Here is a 20,286-nt window from a genome sequence, read left to right as displayed (position 1 = left end):
ATGTAACTTAACTAGCGCACATCCTGAAATTAGTTTGTTCAGAATCGTTTACTGAATCGATTTATATCATTTTTAATATAGGTAATTTTTTTTCCCAAAAATAATTAAAACTACGGAAATTATTGTCATATTAACCCTGTACAGTCAAAACAAATTCAAATAGACCGTAACTCAAAGTATGTAATAAGACTTCGTGTATTGTCGGCTTTTTCCGTAGTCTCGTTATGTTGTGTCGAGTCAAGCGGCGCGCGACGCGATATTTGCGTGCGTAGTAGTATGACCAAAAAGTTCTCTAAGAATTGGTATAACTAATTTAGTAAATAACAATGCATATACATGTTAAATTAAAAATTCAGTGTATGTATTATGATTATAACATAATATTCTAATTGGGGTGTTTGAGGGTGTGCGTTAATTACGTTACATGTTGTATATCGAAATAAATCCTTATATCTTGGTCACGCCACCACGCGTGAATGGCTGGACTGATTAAGCTGAAAATTAGAGGGGAGGTAACTTAGACCCCGGTTTAGAAGGACATTTTTGTCACCAACCAGCTACGGGATGCAGTTATCTCGGGGCGCGGCTAAACCGCGAGCAGAAGCTAGTTCCACAATATTTTTTTTTTACAATGTTATTGTACATAGGTCTAGGGGCCACCTAAGGCACCATAGAAAATCTAATGTGCAAACGCCCTTAGTCTACAAAGTTATATTTATTAGATTATCTGATCTAAATTTAGATTGTGATTGATATAGTATTGACCATTCCAAAGAGACATTGCCTGTATACATTGATGTTTAAACAGGAATAGTTTACCACCTTCTACTAGTCTATACTAAATCATGAATATAGATACCCGCTGTTTGATTGTGCTCTAAGATATTTTAATTCATTTGTTTTAAGGTTCACCTACACATACATTTTCTTTACTATAATCTTTGTTAGCATCTCAACAAAATGTCCTTTGTAAGTTGCCCAAGGACAAAAATAAACTCAAGGTCGAAAATTATCCTTTTACTCAAACCATAAAGTTTATTGCCCTTATAAAATGTGATAGTATGGGCTTATTCGAATAGAGGCCGTTTTGTAAACTACCATAGATATGAAGAAAATAGAAGATTTAATCTAAGAGTTATACAGACTATGGGCGTATAGTAATGGAATTGGGGAAAATGACCTTGAAATATATGTTGACTAAATAAACAAATGAACTTTGATGAAAAAAATAATATATGAGGAGTAGTTAAAAAGGAGATTTAAATAAACTACAGCTACTCTCTCTGTTTTGACAGTTTTCGGTATACAAGATATAAGTAACCTACTTTTAATCCAAATGCGGGAAGTGGTTCCCTCGGGAAAATTCCTCCATTGAAAATAAAACGTCATTCTCATTTTATTTCACTTTCAGTCCATGTCTAAGTGTTCCATTCCGTCTAAGTATTTGCTTTACAGACAAACTGCTCAAAATATTCAATAACTTGAGTAATCTTTACGAATCAAATTCTTTATGAAATTAATTTGGCTGTCTCTTCTTTCCATAATTTTTCACCTTTTTACGGTAAAAAACCGCAAACATTTTTCAATCTTCCTCCAACTTATTTACTTACAAAATATTTTTTTAACTTTGTAGTGGGACCTACACTAATTGTTGACGCATCAATATTGTTCATACTGTACTTGCATTGTGTTCGCCTCCTCAGTTGTCCCGTATATCGCACTACCAACGCACGCTACTAAATATTGTGACCGTACCTAATCGTATGTAACCTAATTGGAGTCAGAAAATAAAAGTGTATTAATTAGTATTCTGTTTATTTACTTATCTCTGAACACGACACCCCACCATCTAAATTGGTGACCCCGTGTGGAGAAAGTGTGAACTGTAACCAGTGAATTTGGACTTGTAATTCAGTGAATCGGACGACCGGGGCAACTCACACAAGTGTACGTAGTGTCGGCTTAATATTAGTGCGCGTCAAATTAAGAAATTATAATGTCGTCTGAAGACAAGAAGGTCGTTATTGAAGAACATCAACTGTCGTCCATCTCCATCACAGCTAGAATTCCGGAATTTTGGAAGAAGTCGCCTAGAACATGGTTTATCCAAGCAGAAGCAGTTCTAAATCCTCAGAAGATGTCCGACGAATCAAAGTACCAGGTCCTTATTTCAAAATTACCCCCGGACGCAGTTGAGCAAGTTACACAGATCCTTGTGGATCCCCCTGAGAAAAATAAATATGAGACCTTGAAGAATAAGTTGATATTTATATATCAAGAATCCGAAGAGCGGCAAGTAAAAAAACTCATTGGCGAAATGGAATTAGGCGACCAGAAACCATCACAATTACTAAGAAAAATGCAAGACCTAGCCAGGGGACGAGTAAATAACGAAACACTCATAGTTATGTGGCAGAATCATTTACCAAATTCGGTGCGAGGAGTTTTAGCTGTAACGGAAGAAAAAGATTTAGAGAAATTAGCATCAATAGCGGATAAAATAATGGAAACGACGACTCCCATACACAGTGTTGCGACTGTCAAACAGGAACCAGGCCCATCCGGTTCTCAGGACCAAATTATTTCGGCAATAAACAAATTGAGTGATAGATTACAAAATTTAGAGTCAAGATCACGAGGCCGTTCAAATAACTGGCGAAGGAATAACTTTAGACGCAACAGATCCAGGTCAGGGTCAAGAAGTCGCACAAGGAAATTCGAAGATCCAAATTGGTTATGTTTTTACCATTATAAGTATCGCAGCAAGGCAACTAAATGTGTGGATCCATGTAACTGGAAGAAAAAACACGACAAGGACAAGCCAGCGGAAAACTAGAGTCGGTGCAGTCTGCGACGGGAGGCTGTGACCGTGCCTTCGGGAATCACCGTCTGTGTGTCAGAGACAGGAAATCGGGCTTAAACTTCTTAGTGGATAGTGGTGCAAACGTGTCAGTGTTACCGCGGAAAGTAGCCTACATGAAAGGTAATACAAGTGAGTGTTGTTATAAACTCTTTGCCGCAAATGGAACTCAGATTAACACGTATGGTACATTGTACTTAGAATTAGATTTAAATCTAAGACGAGCATTCCGTTGGTTATTTACATTAGCGGACGTACAGCAACCAATATTAGGTGCTGACTTCTTAGCTAATTTTCAGTTGTTAATTGACTTGAACGGACGAAGGTTAATCGATCAAGTAACTAATTTAAGCACCAAAGGCAATCTTTCTAATTCTAGTGAGCCCACTTTGAAAACTATCGTAAATAATTGCCCTTATTATGATTTATTATGTGAATTTCCAGAACTAACTAAACCAGTTTCGTACAAAGAAACGCCTAAACATAATGTTTGTCATCACATTGAGACCACAGGACCTCCAGTGCACGCACGAGCCAGGCAGTTACCACCAGACAGGTACGTAAAAGCTAAAAATGAGTTTAAGATTATGCAAGAGCTTGGGATTTGTAGGCCGAGTAAAAGCGCTTGGGCAAGTCCCTTGCATGTTGTTCCTAAGAAGGACGGGAATATTAGACCTTGTGGAGATTATAGACGTTTAAATGCGATTACCAAGCCTGATCGATATCCAGTTCCCCGTCTTCATGATTTTACGTATATGTTAGATAATAAAAAGGTTTTCTCAAAGCTAGATATAAATAGAGCCTATTATTGTGTGCCAGTTTCGGAAAATGACATTGAGAAAACTGCCGTCATAACACCGTTTGGTTTATTCGAATTCGTGCGTATGCCATTTGGATTAAGAAATGCTGCACAAACTTTTCAACGTTTTATGCATCATACTGTTTTACAAGACTTAGATTTTCTTTTCAATTACGTAGATGACGTCATCATTGCATCGGAAAATGAAGAGCAGCATAGAGAACATTTACGAAAAGTTTTTGAACGTTTTAATGAATTTGGTATAACGATTAATTTTTCAAAGTGTAGTTTTGGTAAAGATAAATTAGAGTTTTTGGGTTTTGAAGTCTCTACAGAAGGAATTAAACCATTAGAAGATAAAGTTAAAGCGATTATTGATTTTCCAAAGCCGGATACTGTAGAGGAACTTAGAAGATTTTTAGGCATGTTAAATTTTTATAGAGCTCATATACCTCATTCAGCTGATCATCAGGCAGCGTTAAATAAATATTTAGGGAATTCAAAGCGTAAGGATAAAAGTAAAATCAATTGGACACCTGAAGCTACGAAAAATTTTGAAAAATGTAAAGATGATCTTAAAAATGCTACCTTATTGTATTTCCCATCGGCACATACACCTTTGTCATTGATGACGGACGCATCAGACACAAGTGTAGGTGCAGTATTGCAACAAAAAGTTGATGGCAATTGGAAACCTTTAGGATATTTTTCGAAAAAATTAACTGAAGCACAAAAGAAATATAGTACGTATGATAGAGAACTTTTAGCAATTTATTTAGCAATCATACATTTTCGTAATTTAGTTGAAGGACAAGAATTAATAATTTTTACAGATCATAAACCATTAACTTTCGCATTTACTAAATTAGGTACCAATAGAGAAACTTCTAGGCGAACTAGGCAAATTATGTTTATTAGTGAATTTAGTACTGACATACGACACATTAGTGGAAATAATAATATAGTTGCTGACACATTATCTAGAGTTGAAACAATAATATGTCCCACGACGTTAGATTTCGCAGAACTCGCCACTGCGCAGGAAGTTGACGAACAGCTTGCAAAATTATTGAGGGCGTCAAACAACAACAGTAAAGTAATATTGAAACGTGTAACGTTACTCGATACTGATAAACATGTTTATTGCGAAATGTCTACTAATAGTGCAAGACCATATTTACCTGAAAAATTTCGTCGCCTAGCTTTTGATTCTATTCATAATTTAAGTCATCCTGGTATTAAGACAAGTAAAAAATTAGTAAAAGATAGATATTTTTGGCCTGAAATGAATAGAGATATTGGTAAATGGGCTAAAACATGTGTAAAATGTCAAAGAGCGAAAGTTCAAAAACATACGGTTTCCGATTTAGAGTCCTTTAAAAGTACTAAACGTTTTGAGCATATACATATTGATATTATAGGACCGTTACCAACCTCGCCAGAAGGTTATAGATATTGTTTAACGATTATCGATAGATTCACTCGTTGGCCAGAGGCATTTCCACTAAAAGAGATAACTGCAGAAATCGTAGCGAAAACATTATATGAAGGTTGGATTAGTCGTTTTGGTTGTCCCATAAAGCTCACTAGTGACCAGGGTCGTCAGTTCGAAAGTAACTTATTCAAAGAATTAATGATTTTAATGGGAATTATAAAGACACGTACAACTCCGTATCATCCTCAATGTAATGGTTTAGTAGAACGTTGGCATAGATCTTTAAAAGCCGCGTTAATTGCTCGCTTAAATAATAAATGCTGGGTTGACGAATTGGCAACTGTAATGTTGGGGTTACGCACAACGATAAAATTAGATACAGGCGTAACCGCTGCACAAATGTTGTATGGCAGTAATATTAGAGTACCCGGTGACTTTTATGATACAACTGATTTGAAAATTAGCGATTCTGAAAATTTCGTAAATAAGTTAAAAGCTGTAATTGACGGGTTAAAGCCATCTAATAGGAAAAATAAGTCACCAAATAAGATTTTTGTGCATAAAGACTTGTATGATTGTGAATATATTTTTATCCGTAATGACGCAGTACGGAAACCGTTACAACCACCTTACGACGGACCATATCGCGTCATAAGTAGAGATAATAAAGTATTTTGTATTCAGTTGCCCGACCGACAAGTTAAAGTTTCTATAGATCGTCTGAAACCAGCGTACATGTTAATAGAGGATGAATCGCAATCTAAAGTAGTTGATAATAGTAATAGGGATACCGTTTGTCGAAAAGTTACGAAAAAAGTAACAATTCAAACGGACGAACCCGATAGTAAAGTTTATACTACGCGAACTGGTCGAGTAAGCAAGAAGCCATTGAAATACCGATAAATTATTTTATTGTTAAAATGTCAATTTTGCAGATTTATTTAGGACATTAGTTTCAAATTGTGGTATCGCGATCTTTAATTTCATTTACGTTGAGACGATACATCAGTATAGTGGACTAAATTAGCAAAATGGGCTCTAATCAAACGAAAGAGAACGTAATTGTAAACGAAAATGTATCTAATGTGGCCCACATGCATAATAAGCTAAATATTATTGGCATAGTGATGATAGTTATTATAATAATGTTAATCATGGTATTTGCCTACGCACTGAAACGAAGATTCATTAGAGGCGTGAGAAAATGGTTAAGAAAAGAAATGGTAGCCAGTTCTGTAGCCTTACCTAGTATTAAGGTCGAAACTGTGCAACCTCAACATACAATGAGTCCGCCGTCAACAGCCAAAGTTGTGCTGTGATAATAATATGCTGATCAAAAACCTTCGTTCTCTCAAGTGATATTATATTTGTGTGAATGTGTAGTGAATGTTAAACAGTAGTGAATGTATATTTTTTATGGCGTCATCATGTCGGATACTGGAAACTCTTGGTCATTCGTACGAGTAGGCCAAGCGTGTAATTTTATTTTTTAATATGTATAGCAGAGTAACCCGGCATGATAACTACCCTTAACGTATATCGTATATAATATAGATTATGTATATTTCATGTTACCTATTATGTATGTAATCACATTAAATGTCAAGACGGACTCTCTAGAAGTGTTCCGCAACTGTAATAGACGTATATGAGTAGTGTATTACATAGATTTAAGGCAGTTACAGGACGTATTGTGTTATATTTTGTTTTTCGATCGTAGGACATTCTGCATAGTTTGTATTGTTGGTACCGGCCGGCCACAATGACTCCAAGAGAGGAGAACAGAGTATAACACAAAGGTTAAGAACATTTTGTACTTAGTTTAAGATTTTTTTAGAAAGTTTTGTCCTGTTTGAAGATAGATTTTTTACTCTGTATTTGATATTTACTTTGTAATAATGAACATAAGTTTGAACCTGCACTCTCAGGCACGAGAGGTGTATCTTTAAATCACTAAGCCATTAGGTACAAAGCCAGTAGTACTGAGACAAACATGCGCTTATCGCACAACCCGTCAAGCATCTTGTTTCAAAGTTGTTATTGTATAAATGTATACTGTAAGCAAATTTTTGTCGAGACTGTAATTTAATAATATTGTTTGTGAACATTGTAAGCACTTCTTGGATTATATAGTAACTGGATAAGAATATATTTTTTTGTAAAAAAATCTTTTGTCAAAATTTTTTTTAAAAAAAGGGGAGGAATGATGTAGTGGGACCTACACTAATTGTTGACGCATCAATATTGTTCATACTGTACTTGCATTGTGTTCGCCTCCTCAGTTGTCCCGTATATCGCACTACCAACGCACGCTACTAAATATTGTGACCGTACCGAATCCCATGTAACCTAATTGGAGTCAGAAAATAAAAGTGTATTAATTAGTATTCGGTTTATTTACTTATCTCTGAACACGACACCCCATCATCTAAAACTTCATCAATTCCTTAACTTGGCAACTTCGGAAAGCTTACAAAATTGAGCCATTTGATTAATAATCTGTTTTACAAAATTTATGACCCATTAGATAACAAATTAATGGGCTGCGTCAAACATTTTGATATAAATAGAAAAAACCGCTATTCAAAAAAGTCGTTGGGTAAAATGAAACGTAATTTTGGCCAAGGCCAAGATATTTTACACAATGGAGACGATTGATGGTGTTCATCCAAATAATAATTATATCCAATATCGAAAAGGTAAATGTGAAAATGAAAAGATGGCTATTTTCGTAATATTGCTGAATTTTTGAACCATTTTTACTTTATCTGCCAATCAGTTATTGATATTTAAATTAAGCCTCAAATTAACGCCATGATGTCTGTCTGATATAGTGGAACCACACATTTTTATTGCATACATTCTTTCATTCTCGTTTCATTACACAACGATAAGTTGCTATAAAAGGTTGTTGGCAAAGCAGTTTATTAAGAATTACATGAAAGTTAGGTCTATTATTTATAACTAAAAATTCATCAAAATAATATGCCTACATAACTCTCCAAATTCGAATGTTCGAAATGAGTTTGAAGAAAAGAAATGTAACAAAGAATAAGAGGGAACTGGAATTGTTTAGGTATAACGGGGAAAAACGCGCCTTTTAATTTATACTTCGATAAGCACGCTTATAAACTTCTCTGCCTGGATCGTACCAGGTAGGCTATCATACGGCTTTCATTATGTATATAAGAGGGCATATCAACGCCCTCATTCGTGGAATAGTATCAGTTTATAATATGTTATATTATAGTGTTCTAAATGAAGAACACTTTCACAAAATAAAATTGAGTAAAGTTTATTGCGAAGACAATCGACACTAAAAGTATGTGTAAATAAAATCTAAAGTAATAAATTAAACTACCACCTCTGTCTAACAATTAGGTAAGCACCCAAAATATTCGTGACAAGTTGTAAGCAAAACTACGAAATTAAATAATACCTTTATCCCTTGCCACCCACAAAGGCGTAGAAATGGCTTTAACACTACCAAAGTGAGATATCCCGATAAAATCGGATCGCAATAAATTACGTACCATTTCTCTAATCCTAGGGGATCAGAAACTTTGATAAACCGTGTTTACAAGAAATTGCGTGGCTAGGAATGCATAATAAGGTTTGATGGTTTAAATTCGTTTGTTATTTATTAATCTATCAGATTTATTTGATTTTTGTTTGGAAGAAAATATCAATTGAATGTTATAAGTTGAATTTTGTGATTAAAGTAAAAACGAATTGCTTCTTTTATCTCATGATAGATATACCTAAGCATAGATAGACATGTACATAAACAGACAGATAACTAAACAAAGATATGTTTTTATTCTTATTTTTCATTCGAACAAAAAATTAAACTCTTGTACTCATTACACGACATCATTATAACTTCTTTTAAGACAACTGGCTGTTCTGTTCCACCCGCTTCCCAAGGGAACTGCTACCCGAATGAAAAGTAGCCTATATGCGGCTCTAGGCCATACGTGTACCGAATTTAATTTAAATTGGTTCAGTAGTTTGACTGCCTAGTTGGTCTAGTAATCGCGTAGCAGAATTGCTGAGTACGAAGTCTCGGGTTCAATTCATGGATTGGCAAAACCAGCCCGGAGTCTTGAAATTGGCGGTGTTAAACCCATATTCCTAGGAGGGCACGTAAAGCCAGCGTCCACGAATGCTAATCGGTAATAGTCGTCATTATAATTCCATGTCAGAGGTCGTCAGGCGGATTTGAGAAAACTCTGACACTGGGGCTTGTTAGGTGAATAAAACCACTCGTGTGTGTTCTTGTGTGTTCACTCGAAAAGAAGATGTAGTTTTGGCTTGAAACCTGACAAGATACCCACCAGTTTAAGCTCCTTCTTGATAGCTCGGGTGACATCAATGCTCTTCTTCTGCAGACGTTTGATAGCCACTATATTCCCTCTATACATGGCTATGGTAGTGTGAGCGCGACGCGTCTCCATGTCATGTTGCATTGAAGTCTGTAACAGAAGTGTGGAGTTTAGAGTAAGTAGGTAATTAAGGCTCAAGTTTAAAGACAAGCTAAACGTCCGTTTTAATTAGAACTGTTTACTACGAATTTTCACGTTTGATTTATTACGAACCAAATTCTAAAGTACTAAAGTAAACATTTGTTTTAATAAAAACGTACGTTTATACTGTCGGTACTTTCGGAATGTTGAGAAGGAAAATAAAAGGTTTTGTACAGGCAGTACACTCTCTGGTACGTATAGGTTTTTAACGGGTGGACGATCTATTTAAAATAGTCCTCTTATTGGACCCTTGCTTATTTTGTATTCGAAATCCCCGTTGTATTTCGAAGATATACGCGAGATACTATTTATTTTCTACTGTATATGACGTTAAGCTTATTCTGGGTAATTGAATTTCGTTTTTTTACCAATTTTAGGTGCAGGGAATTTTAATTTATTTAATAATTATAGTTCGGCCATTCAGAGAATGCGTTCCTGACACGTCGCGATTGAACTGACGACGTAACTTTGCAATGGCGTTGCAGTTACGATAAAAATATTTTTGCTGGTTGTTTACCGTTTTAACAATTGAGGAGCATTAAAACAACATTATTATATCAATAATCAATGAATGTAGTTACGTCGTCAGTTCAATCGCGACGTGTCAGGAACGCATTCTCTGAATGGCCGAACTTTAATTGATTTCGTATTAGGTCTGTTTAAACAAAACACATAATTACGACTTTTTTATGATAAACTAATAATGGTATAAATTCTCCACACGTGTATTATTCTCTGAAGAATAGTCGTTATAATACATTGTACATATAGAAACATGTATTTGTATTTAGTTACCCGAGTCCCGATAGAGCCTCCTAAAAAGAAAATATCCTACGTTCTCTATTCAAATATTTGCTCTAACTAGAACTAAAGCCTTTATAGATAGATAGTCCACAGCTGTGAAGGAAATAAACCAATGTTTTTTTTGTTGCCATGACAACAACAGCGAGGTGGAACGAATAGCCTATCAATTCAAAGTATCCATAAAATAGCGTTTGGTGGGAGCGAAGTCTTGGGCTTAATAACTGTTTAAAAGCTGGAGATGAGCCTTACCCTTGTTTTTTTTTTTTGGGTGGAAGTTATCACTCATCCCGTAGGATGCAACGGAAGGGACTGTCAGAATTGACTGACTAAAACCCACATTGTTCCTTCTGGAGCTAGTATACCACGGCTGCGGTGACGGTGACAGACGGCAAGACACGTACATATAGGTCCTCGACCACCGAGCTGTGACTACGCTAGTCAAGAGTCGACTCTCGACACCCAAAGACCAAGCTAGTAGTCAAGTAGAAGAAAGCGACGGTATCCCATATCTTCTCGCATCGGACCATGATTAGAACCAGGGCTGGGCACGAGAGGTCACCGCCGCCAATTGCTATCATGACAACTAATCTGTGAGCTTCATCGAGTCCTCCAGGTAATTCTTTATGAATTGTGTGTGTGTGATGCAGGTATGTCCCAAAAAAATGTGATCCTTAAAGTAAGTATATACTAATATGCGTAAGTATAAAACGTAACACGTGTAGTATAAAATAACAAACGTATTACTCAATATGTTTTTCCGCATGGGGATCTCTTTACAGTCGAATACATATGTATATTTTTGTCGGTAAAACCAATACATTTTCCATGGAATTTTACATAACTGATGTATTTGGAGATACATTTCGGATTAACCCTATGGGTGGTTTCTTTCATAATGGCAAAAATACAGCTTTATTTAGTCTAACCCTTTTCCAATTATGATGATCCCAGTAACATGGGCTTAAATTCAGTTAAAATAATAGAGAGAATGAAAACTTTATGCTCTTAGCCAAACAATTTTGGACTCTATTGCTTTCATAATAGGAGACATGTAACACGGACAGAAAATATTTGATGTTGAAATCTTTATATTGAATTCCACCTAATCACATTTATTCAACCAATTTTGGATTCTATTGCTATTGTAATATGTGCTACATATGCCGAGTAGAAAATATTAAGTGTCTAAATTCTTATTTTATCCCTATAGGTAAGGAACAGAAAACAAAATTCGTTGAGTGAAACAATTTCAAAATTCTTGTAATGTTATTTTGAAAGTGGAATACTCAGGTACATAATCTGTTATTTTAAAATTGGAATGTATGCAACGACAAGGCCGCGTTCTTCTTTCGGGAAAATTTTTGGCATTATTCCTGGCAACATTCTTTTTCAGGAGAGAATATATATTTAAGCTATCGCTTCACCAAATATAACGTAAATTACTTAGTTTAATACAGCGATGACTTTATTTTTATTTACTTTAGAAAAAATAATCGCTTCAATTTTTCCAAAAAGTAATGAATGGTTTGTAACAAAAAAGACGAAAAATGCTTTGCAATAAAATAACGACGTAAAATTATTGGTATTTTGATAAAACACGTTGCTATTCAGTATAGATTCATTGGAGAACTGTTACAATTAATATGATTATGCAATGCTTTAGTAAATTTCTAGTAAATAGTACAATTTCCGCATTGTATAACAAAACAATGTTCATTGGTAACAATTTAATATCCGATTCAATACTAGAAATGTCTGTTTTCAATTAAACTATGCATCTGTTCTGTGTTAAATTAATTTTATAATGAAAAGCGTTTAAATCAATATGTTATTCTCTTAATGCAGAATTTTAAAATAGTATTTTTCTATTTAATACTGAAATTTTAATTTAAGCCCTGGGTGAATTCATAGCCGCAAGGTGCAGCCGCGTTGCTTTGTTTCAGCGCCTTCACACTAGCTGATTTGAAGCTCGCTTTTTTCTACGCGACAAGGTAAAAAATGGTTTACAAATAAAAACACGCGACTGCCTGCAGCGCGTATCAGTAGAGAAAGCAAAATTGTGTCTAACATTTTTTTTCTGTTAGATTTTTTATAACTGACCGGTATTTGAGCATACGAAAAAAGGTTGTATCAAGATGAAGGCTGCTGTATGTTGTGTTAAACTTATTTCTAAGTTGATCTATTTTTTTATTTCATACCGGGTACAACTTATTTAGTATACCTAGTTATTAAAATAACTGGTATTATATTTGTTGAGCCATTTTGCCATTCACAATAATGACATATATATGGAGACTAAATTAATCACTAGGTGAATAAAAATTTTAGAACCAAATAGCTTTTACTAAACATTAATACAACAGCGCTTAGGAATTTCAGTAATTAGCTAAATCTATGCTAAAATACTTTGTAGAAAGAGTAGAGAAACTTTGTTAGTTATAAATTATAATTTTGTAAAGGTCTCTGCACACAGCGGGCGCGGCGCGTCGGGACGGGACGGCGACGCGACACAATGTACTAGATCGTCGCGTCACGTCGCGTCGAGCGGGACAGCTCTGTGTGGCGGCCTCCGTGATATCTAGTACATTACAACTGCTCAGTGTCGCGTCGCCGTCCCGTCCCGCCACGCTGCGGCCGCTGTGTGCAGAGACCCTAAGCATATTTTTGTAAAAGTATTAAAGTAAATTGTTTTATAATAAGGCAATTATAATAATAACTAGTAATAAACTTTTGCCGTACGTTATCGGTATCTGGATGTTGTGTAAGATTACAGCAGATAAAAGAGACAAGAGAAGATGGAAGAAGAAAACTTTGCTGCTCTGATCTCAGGTAAAATTGGCACAAGGGAAGGAGGTTAATATTTACTAGAAGTCATCATCATCCTCCGAGCCTTTTCCCAATCATATTGGGGTCGGCTTCCAGTCTAACCGGATTCAGCTGAGTACCAGTGCTTTACAAGAAGCGACTGCCTATCTGACCTCCTCAACCCAGGCAACTAACTTACCCGGGCAACCCGATACCCCTTGGTTAGACTGGTGTCAGACTTACTGGCTTCTGACTACCCGTAACGACTGCCAAGGATGTTCAATGACAGCCGGGACCTACAGTTTAACGTGCCATCCGAAACACAGTCAATGGTGTCTAAGATATACTTGAAAGTACATACAAACTTAGAAAAGTTGCATTGGTACTTGCCTGACCTGGGATCGAACCCGCGCCCTCATACTTGAAAGGTTGGTCCTTTACCCACTAGGCCACCACTAATAATACTAATAATTAATAATTAGTTAATAATTACTAGTCCACCCGTACCCCGTGCAAGGGCGGATCCACCGTTGTGGGCACGATGGGCATGCCCACAACCTTATTACCTAGACCTAGACTTGTGACATCACACTTTTACGGTTTTTTTTAAATCGATAGGCTGATGATAACACTAGGGAACAAAATAATACTTTTTTTTGTTGCATTTAATTTTATGACTGTTGTTTATTAATTCGAGATCACCATATTTTTTTTTCTAACAGCTTTAGTTTTTGAGGTACTTTTGTGTCCCAAAACTCAAAAAAATTCGCGCTCGCTACGCTCGCGGCTTTTTCACTTTGCGGTGGTTTAAGCCCAATGTCGAAAACGTTAGATTAGTATAAGTTAAAATTGAAAGTAGAAAAGGATAGCACCCCCATAACGCCCTCTTTCAGGACTTTCTGGTTAACAAGAAGCGGTGAAGAACAAAACAGCAACACAGCTGTCTATTACAATAAAATTATTATTATTTACAATAGTCACTATTTTACACTTTTTGTACAAAACAGTACCAAAACTCAAAAAATCTCGCGCTCGCTACGCTCGCGGTTTTTTCACTTAGCAGTGGCTTTTTTTTTACTTGTTTCTGTGATTTCGTGTCCCAAGACTCCAAAATTTTGCGCTCGCTACGCTCACAACTTCTTAATTTCACAGTACTTTTCCATAATTTCTATAGGTATTTTTGTGGCACAGAAAATTTCGCGCTCGCTCCACTCGCGCAAATTTATACAGTTTTATTCCACGTCTTCGCTTTTGGTTTTATAACTTGGTGACTACGACGAAATCTAAAAATGTTCTGGCTTGCTACGCTCGCGCAAAAAACAAAACTACTCACAATCTTTCCATACATAGGGGTGCTTTAGTAATGATTGCACCCGGTACATAAGCTAGAGACGGAACTGATAGTGAGCATAATATGAGTTTAGATATATTAAAAAACTTTTTAGCATTATTAGATTGGTTCGTAATTTTATTTTGTCGTTTTTTTTTTTGGGGTGCTCAATAGGTAGCAGCCCCGGGTGCCACCCGATGCTATGCCGCCACTGGTAGTTGAGAAGTGCACCAAATGCGTCAAACCCTCCCTATATTGGCTTACTGGCTACTAGAAGTTATTGATTGAAATAGGTTTGGATCGAAACTATTTTTTTTATCGGGTCCAACTTCCTCCTAAGTTTATTTTCATTCCTAATGCCAAAGTCCTGATGCTCAGAAAAAAGGAAATAATTTCATTCAAAAGTTCATAAACGACTTGCATAATTTTTAATGAGCATGTTCATGCTCCGACTTGTACTTTTCTAGTAGCCGCTTCTAGTTCCGATTTTCTAGTAGCTGTGACCACAACCTTTTTTGAGGGCTGGATCCGCGCTTGACCCCGTGGATTTGAATGCGTCCCGACGGGTACTACTTCCCACATAGTTAGAATCTATGTAGCCTACTTATGTCCTTTTCTAAGGTCTGTTTTATACAAATATGCGCTTTCATCAAAATCGGTCAAACTCAATAGACAAACTGACTTTCCTATTACAAATATTACAATATTAGTACAGATACAGTTTTGATGTGTTAATTGAACAGATTATTGCCTACTAATGAATTCAATCCAAACTGCACTTCACTTAATTACATACCTATTAACTCGAATGAGCGGTCATATTGGTTATTATTTACTCGGTCAAATCGCACATTGACCCGATTTAAAAATGGTGTCGAAATTCGATTGTAATCATGATTACAGAATCCCTAGGTTATCCCGGTCGGAATCAAACTAGTGAACTGGTCAGTTATCAGTTTTCATGAAAAAAGTAGGTCATGCTCAGAAAATTAAATGGGATTGCGGATTTTCAAATTAATTTATCGGAAAACAGCATTTTGAAATCCTCAATGTTGATAGCATATTTGATTACAATAATGTTAGTTACCAGTATTTTAAAATGAATTCAGTGAAATTAAAAAAATAAATAAAAATACTACAGAATGTGATTACGTATTCAACTGAAAATAGTCATATAAGAACTGCCTATATACTCATGGGGATCAAACACACACATACACATACTTGCAATATGAAGCAAACATAAGAACCAATTACTAAAGCAAAATACAAATATTTATACTTATAGATATAGCAAACTCACTTCACACACTATCTTATCGGAGCTGCTCGCATTATACGCCGATATAAACGTCAGATCTTTAGCTTCTATCCTACAGAGGACTGACGCCAACTTCTGCTCATATCTATAGTGACGGACCAGCAGTGCTGCAGCTAATATGGCGACCACGCACAACAATTACACAATAAGCTAAGAGGATATCAGAAACGAAACATACCATATGAAAATTGTCATAGTTGAAGCATCTATGTAATATGATTGTAGAATCGCACAAAACTACACAAAAAGATGCAGCATGAAGCAAAAAATCACTTAAAACTTTACATAATGCATTATTTATAAACATAGAAACAAAAATACATTCACCAAAAATCTTATAGGTAAGTATATCAAACTCACTTCACACACTACCTTATCAGAGCTGCTTGCATTATACGCCGATATAAACGTGAGATCTTTAGCTTCTATCCTCCAGAGGACTGACGCCAACTTCTGCTCATATCTATAGTGACGGACCAGCAGTGCTGCTGCCAATATGGCTGCCGCGGCCACTGCGGCTGCTGCTGAGAGTACCCCAGGGTCGTGGGGGAGAGAGCACTTTATGCCATCGAAGCCGCAAGCTGGTTCAGCCACAGGGGGACTTCCCCCGATCCAGGCAATGTTTGATGCTCCTACTAGTTCCTGTGGAAGATGATATAGCTTAGTTTTTTGAGTAGTATATGTTTAGGCTAGTGTCAAAAGTAAAAAAAAATAACTTAAAGGCTTTCCGTATATTCTTATCAGGTTGATAAAAGCAAAGAAACCACTTTTTATTGACTGACTGCGTTTTTCTTTGCACTTAAAAGCCTGCTATTACTTTCGCAAAATTAAACTTAAAGTATATCTTGTAAATGTAACAAATAATAAATGGTATTTGATAAATATGTCTCCGATACTACAGTAATGTAAATAAATCATTACCTAACAAGTTACATCTTGAGTTTTTGCTTTCAACAAAAATAACTTCGCCTAAAATCATAACTTAAAAACAACATTCCAAAGAAACCAATATTTTCCTTTCATCTCGAAGGATTTATCGAATCCATTCATAACAAGAACCAATGTCCAGCTGACTACTATAAGAAACGCATTACATAACTCCTAAGTCCCAGGCTATTTGAGCCCTTATTTATATTTTATGAGAAAACTGTTTCCAAAGACCATCAATCATTAGTGCCTTTCAACGATCAGATCATCCAAATATCAAAAGTATAGCACAGAATAAACATTAAACATGTACAGTTGTGAAAGTACTTACTAACGTTCGTAAAAATGTCACTCAAACACACACGCATGTACATCGACAAGCTTTTATCGGCGCTATCGGTGCTGTCAGTACTGAGTGTCGTGCATCGAGCACATGCGTCTGTGAGTGACATTGTTACGAACGTTAGCACGTAGCTTCACTACTGTTCACAAGAAAATATATTTGAACTGTGGTATTAGTGTCGTCTATTTATAGTCTCAAAAGTAGGTGAAATATATTTGGAATTACGTAATGTAATAAATTGCCTGCCACGATTTAGTTTGAATCTCTAAATCCAATTCACGCGTCCTTTTTTTGGGGGAAATCAACGAATGATCCGCAAATCCCTGAAAATCTCGTTGAGGAAATGTCAGACTCTTACCAACTAACCCCATCTTTATTCCTTTTGGAACCCTTTGTGTACCAGAAATCGTGGTAACTCTTTCGTAATATCCCGGCAGCCCAATTGCTAATTGCTTCCTTGTGATTTAACAGACTGATAAACGGACAACTTTTAAGGAGGGATTACCAGTGAAGAAAACAAAAAGCTTTTAGGCCATATTTAATTTGATTTGAGAGCAATGATCTTTAATGCAGACAAGGATAAATTACACTTTTTCACGTTTATAAGGATTGTAGCGGTACTACAACTGACAACACCGCCATCTACACATTCGGAGACGCAACTATCAACAACTATCCTGCATCGCACATGCAGTGTTCGCGCGCACAGTGAACACAGACAGATCACCCCGACAACAACTGTAGGGCAGTAGCCCACCGGACAAAAACACCTGTCCGGTCGGAGGATCCTCCCTTTACCGCGACCTTTACTCTCTGCTCTCATACCTCCACAGGATAATAATTATAATTGGACCAAATAAGACCATTTAGTACATTGCTGAAATACCACGCGGATCAAGTCGTGGACTCTAGTCGTGTCTAGTAGAGTCATATTACTCTTTTTACTTATTTCATTCTATCATCCTTTTGCTTCGATAAACATGTTTTCAATAGAACTTCATTTACTTAGTAGGACTCCATATTTTTGTAAGGAACATCGGGAAAATATTATTAGTGGTCAGCGATGCATATATTACGATAACTGTTATGCTCCTAATATTCCTTTCATTGGGTACATTGTAACAAACAAGGTTATGGTTATCAAATTACTTGATTTGTTTTAGTGATTTTCAAAAGGCTGTAGGAAAATCATTGTACTGCAAAAAAACTGGCAAATTAGAGGCCTAGTATCTTTTTTTCAGATCTGAATATTTATTCTTGAACTTTTTTAAATCTCTACATAAGTTTCCACGTGAGAAAAGGCTCCAAAAGCAAGATGGGTGGGCTTTAATCAGTTAGAGTCTGACACTCCTTTCTGCTTCAACCACATTGGAAAGAGTCATTTGAAAATTTCCCATATAGCAAGAAAAACCCAGAGAACAAACATACATAAGCACTGAAATAATGACTAGCTGGTGAGAGTGAGAATGACTATATCCTGACTGAACCTCCTCCTTTCTGTGATGAATGAAAAACGAATGTGTGTGTGAATTAATATTAAATAATAATTGCACACTTACCGGCAAAAAATCCGAGGCATTCACATATCGGAAGGTAGCGACAGGCTGAGCGCTCCAACCGCCAGGAACATTGGTGTCAGCCACCAAGCCGATGACTGTGAAGTTGCCCTCAGCATCACCTGCACTGTCCATGTTTACCTAAACAAAAGAAAACATTATGTTTGGAATATTGATCTTCAATTGTTTTCTGCGCAACACCTATTGGCTGAAGCCTTTCGGGGCTGCGGGATTGTTCGAAAGAGTTACAGCGTTCCTGGTTTATAAAGAGCTCTAGAAAGAACATGGTGAGTTTTATTCAGTATAAGAGTGTGACACTCCCTTTTAGTGAGGGGTCTATAGATGATTTCTTATCACATATAAAAGGAGTTCACATGATTGTTACTTAGGTACGAAATGATGAACAAGCCGTTTTCCCGCAGTTTCACCTGCGTCCCTTGGGAACCACTGCCCGTACCGGTATAAAATATGTAGTTTTCCAACGGGGAAAGAGTTTTTAAATCGATAAAATCGTTTTTGAGATTATCCATTACAAACAAAAATACTAATATTTTCTCTTTGTAATACTAAATAGAATAGATTTTCTAACGTAACTGGAACGCAATATCCACGCATTCATTATGGCAATTTAAATACAATCTGACCTTATTTGATCATGATCATTTTATTATGAAACGGCTTCATCAATTCAGATAAATTAGAACATGCGATAATAATATTGTAATGAAATATGCGAAAGTACGAAAATTGATAAGTAAACAAATATTCTGTGCAGAGAAGATAAAACACATCAATATCACCACGGTTCCTTAAGGCAGCATTAAATACAGTCATACAAAAAGAAATGAATTTAATTATCTATTTGATCAACAAAGAGAAACGACATAATGAGTATTAATACCTGCTACTCTTAAATAATAATGGTAGGGAATAAAATTGATATTTCCCGTTCAGAAATGTATAAAAGAGAGAGGAAAGTATCGCAGAATATATTTTATATGATTACATGATCCGTGTTTTTTATCCTCTTTCCGTCTCTGTCTAACACTTAGAGCCCTCAAACACTGAAGACTAAAGGGCCGCGCAGAGATTTAGCCCCATGGTTGGCAGATATTTTATTTTAAAAGTTAAATTGTGAATTGATTGGATTCAAAATTTGATACACGGTATTCAAAATTCATTAGTTGGTCTAAAAACTTTTTATAGTTCGGCCATTCAGAGAATGCGTTCCTGACACGTCGCGATTGAACTGACGACGTAACTACATTCATTGATTATTGATATAATAATGTTGTTTTAATGCTCCTCAATTGTTAAAACGGTAAACAACCAGCAAAAATATTTTTATCGTAACTGCAACGCCATTGCAAAGTTACGTCGTCAGTTCAATCGCGACGTGTCAGGAACGCATTCTCTGAATGGCCGAACTATAGTCAGTATAATATCAGTCGAATAAATGACCGCTGTATTTTTCATCTCCACACTGGTTTATGAGATCGATCAAACTATCGGCCGACTAAAAGTTTGCAGTATACGACGCCGCGACGGCTGTTATATTTAAACAATGCAGAGTTTCGAAC

The 20,286-nt window shown here is 36.1% G+C and overlaps 2 protein-coding genes across 2 annotated transcripts in view; one reads left to right on the top strand and one right to left on the bottom strand.

Annotated features, from left to right (window-relative positions):
* Positions 1-20,286, bottom strand: part of LOC124633565 (guanylate cyclase 32E) — a 133,774-nt gene that overhangs the window by 22,833 nt on the left and 90,655 nt on the right. Inside the window, exons 10-12 of the mRNA XM_047168844.1 lie at positions 18,710-18,847; positions 16,250-16,522; positions 9,432-9,569 (exon numbers count right to left, since the gene is read on the bottom strand). Of these exons, the coding sequence (XP_047024800.1) occupies positions 9,432-9,569; positions 16,250-16,522; positions 18,710-18,847 (549 nt within the window). The remainder of the gene's footprint in view (positions 1-9,431; positions 9,570-16,249; positions 16,523-18,709; positions 18,848-20,286) is intronic.
* Positions 1,819-2,945, top strand: LOC124633568. Its single transcript, XM_047168848.1, has one exon. It carries the CDS (start codon positions 1,997-1,999, stop codon positions 2,834-2,836), a length of 840 nt encoding a protein of 279 aa, XP_047024804.1. The 5' UTR covers positions 1,819-1,996; the 3' UTR covers positions 2,837-2,945.

Source organism: Helicoverpa zea, chromosome 9 (assembly GCF_022581195.2).
Source record: "Helicoverpa zea isolate HzStark_Cry1AcR chromosome 9, ilHelZeax1.1, whole genome shotgun sequence".
NCBI classification, from domain to species: Eukaryota; Metazoa; Arthropoda; class Insecta; order Lepidoptera; family Noctuidae; genus Helicoverpa; species Helicoverpa zea.
The sequence above is the reverse complement of the archived record's forward strand: the minus strand, read 5'-3'. Positions and strand labels throughout refer to the sequence as shown.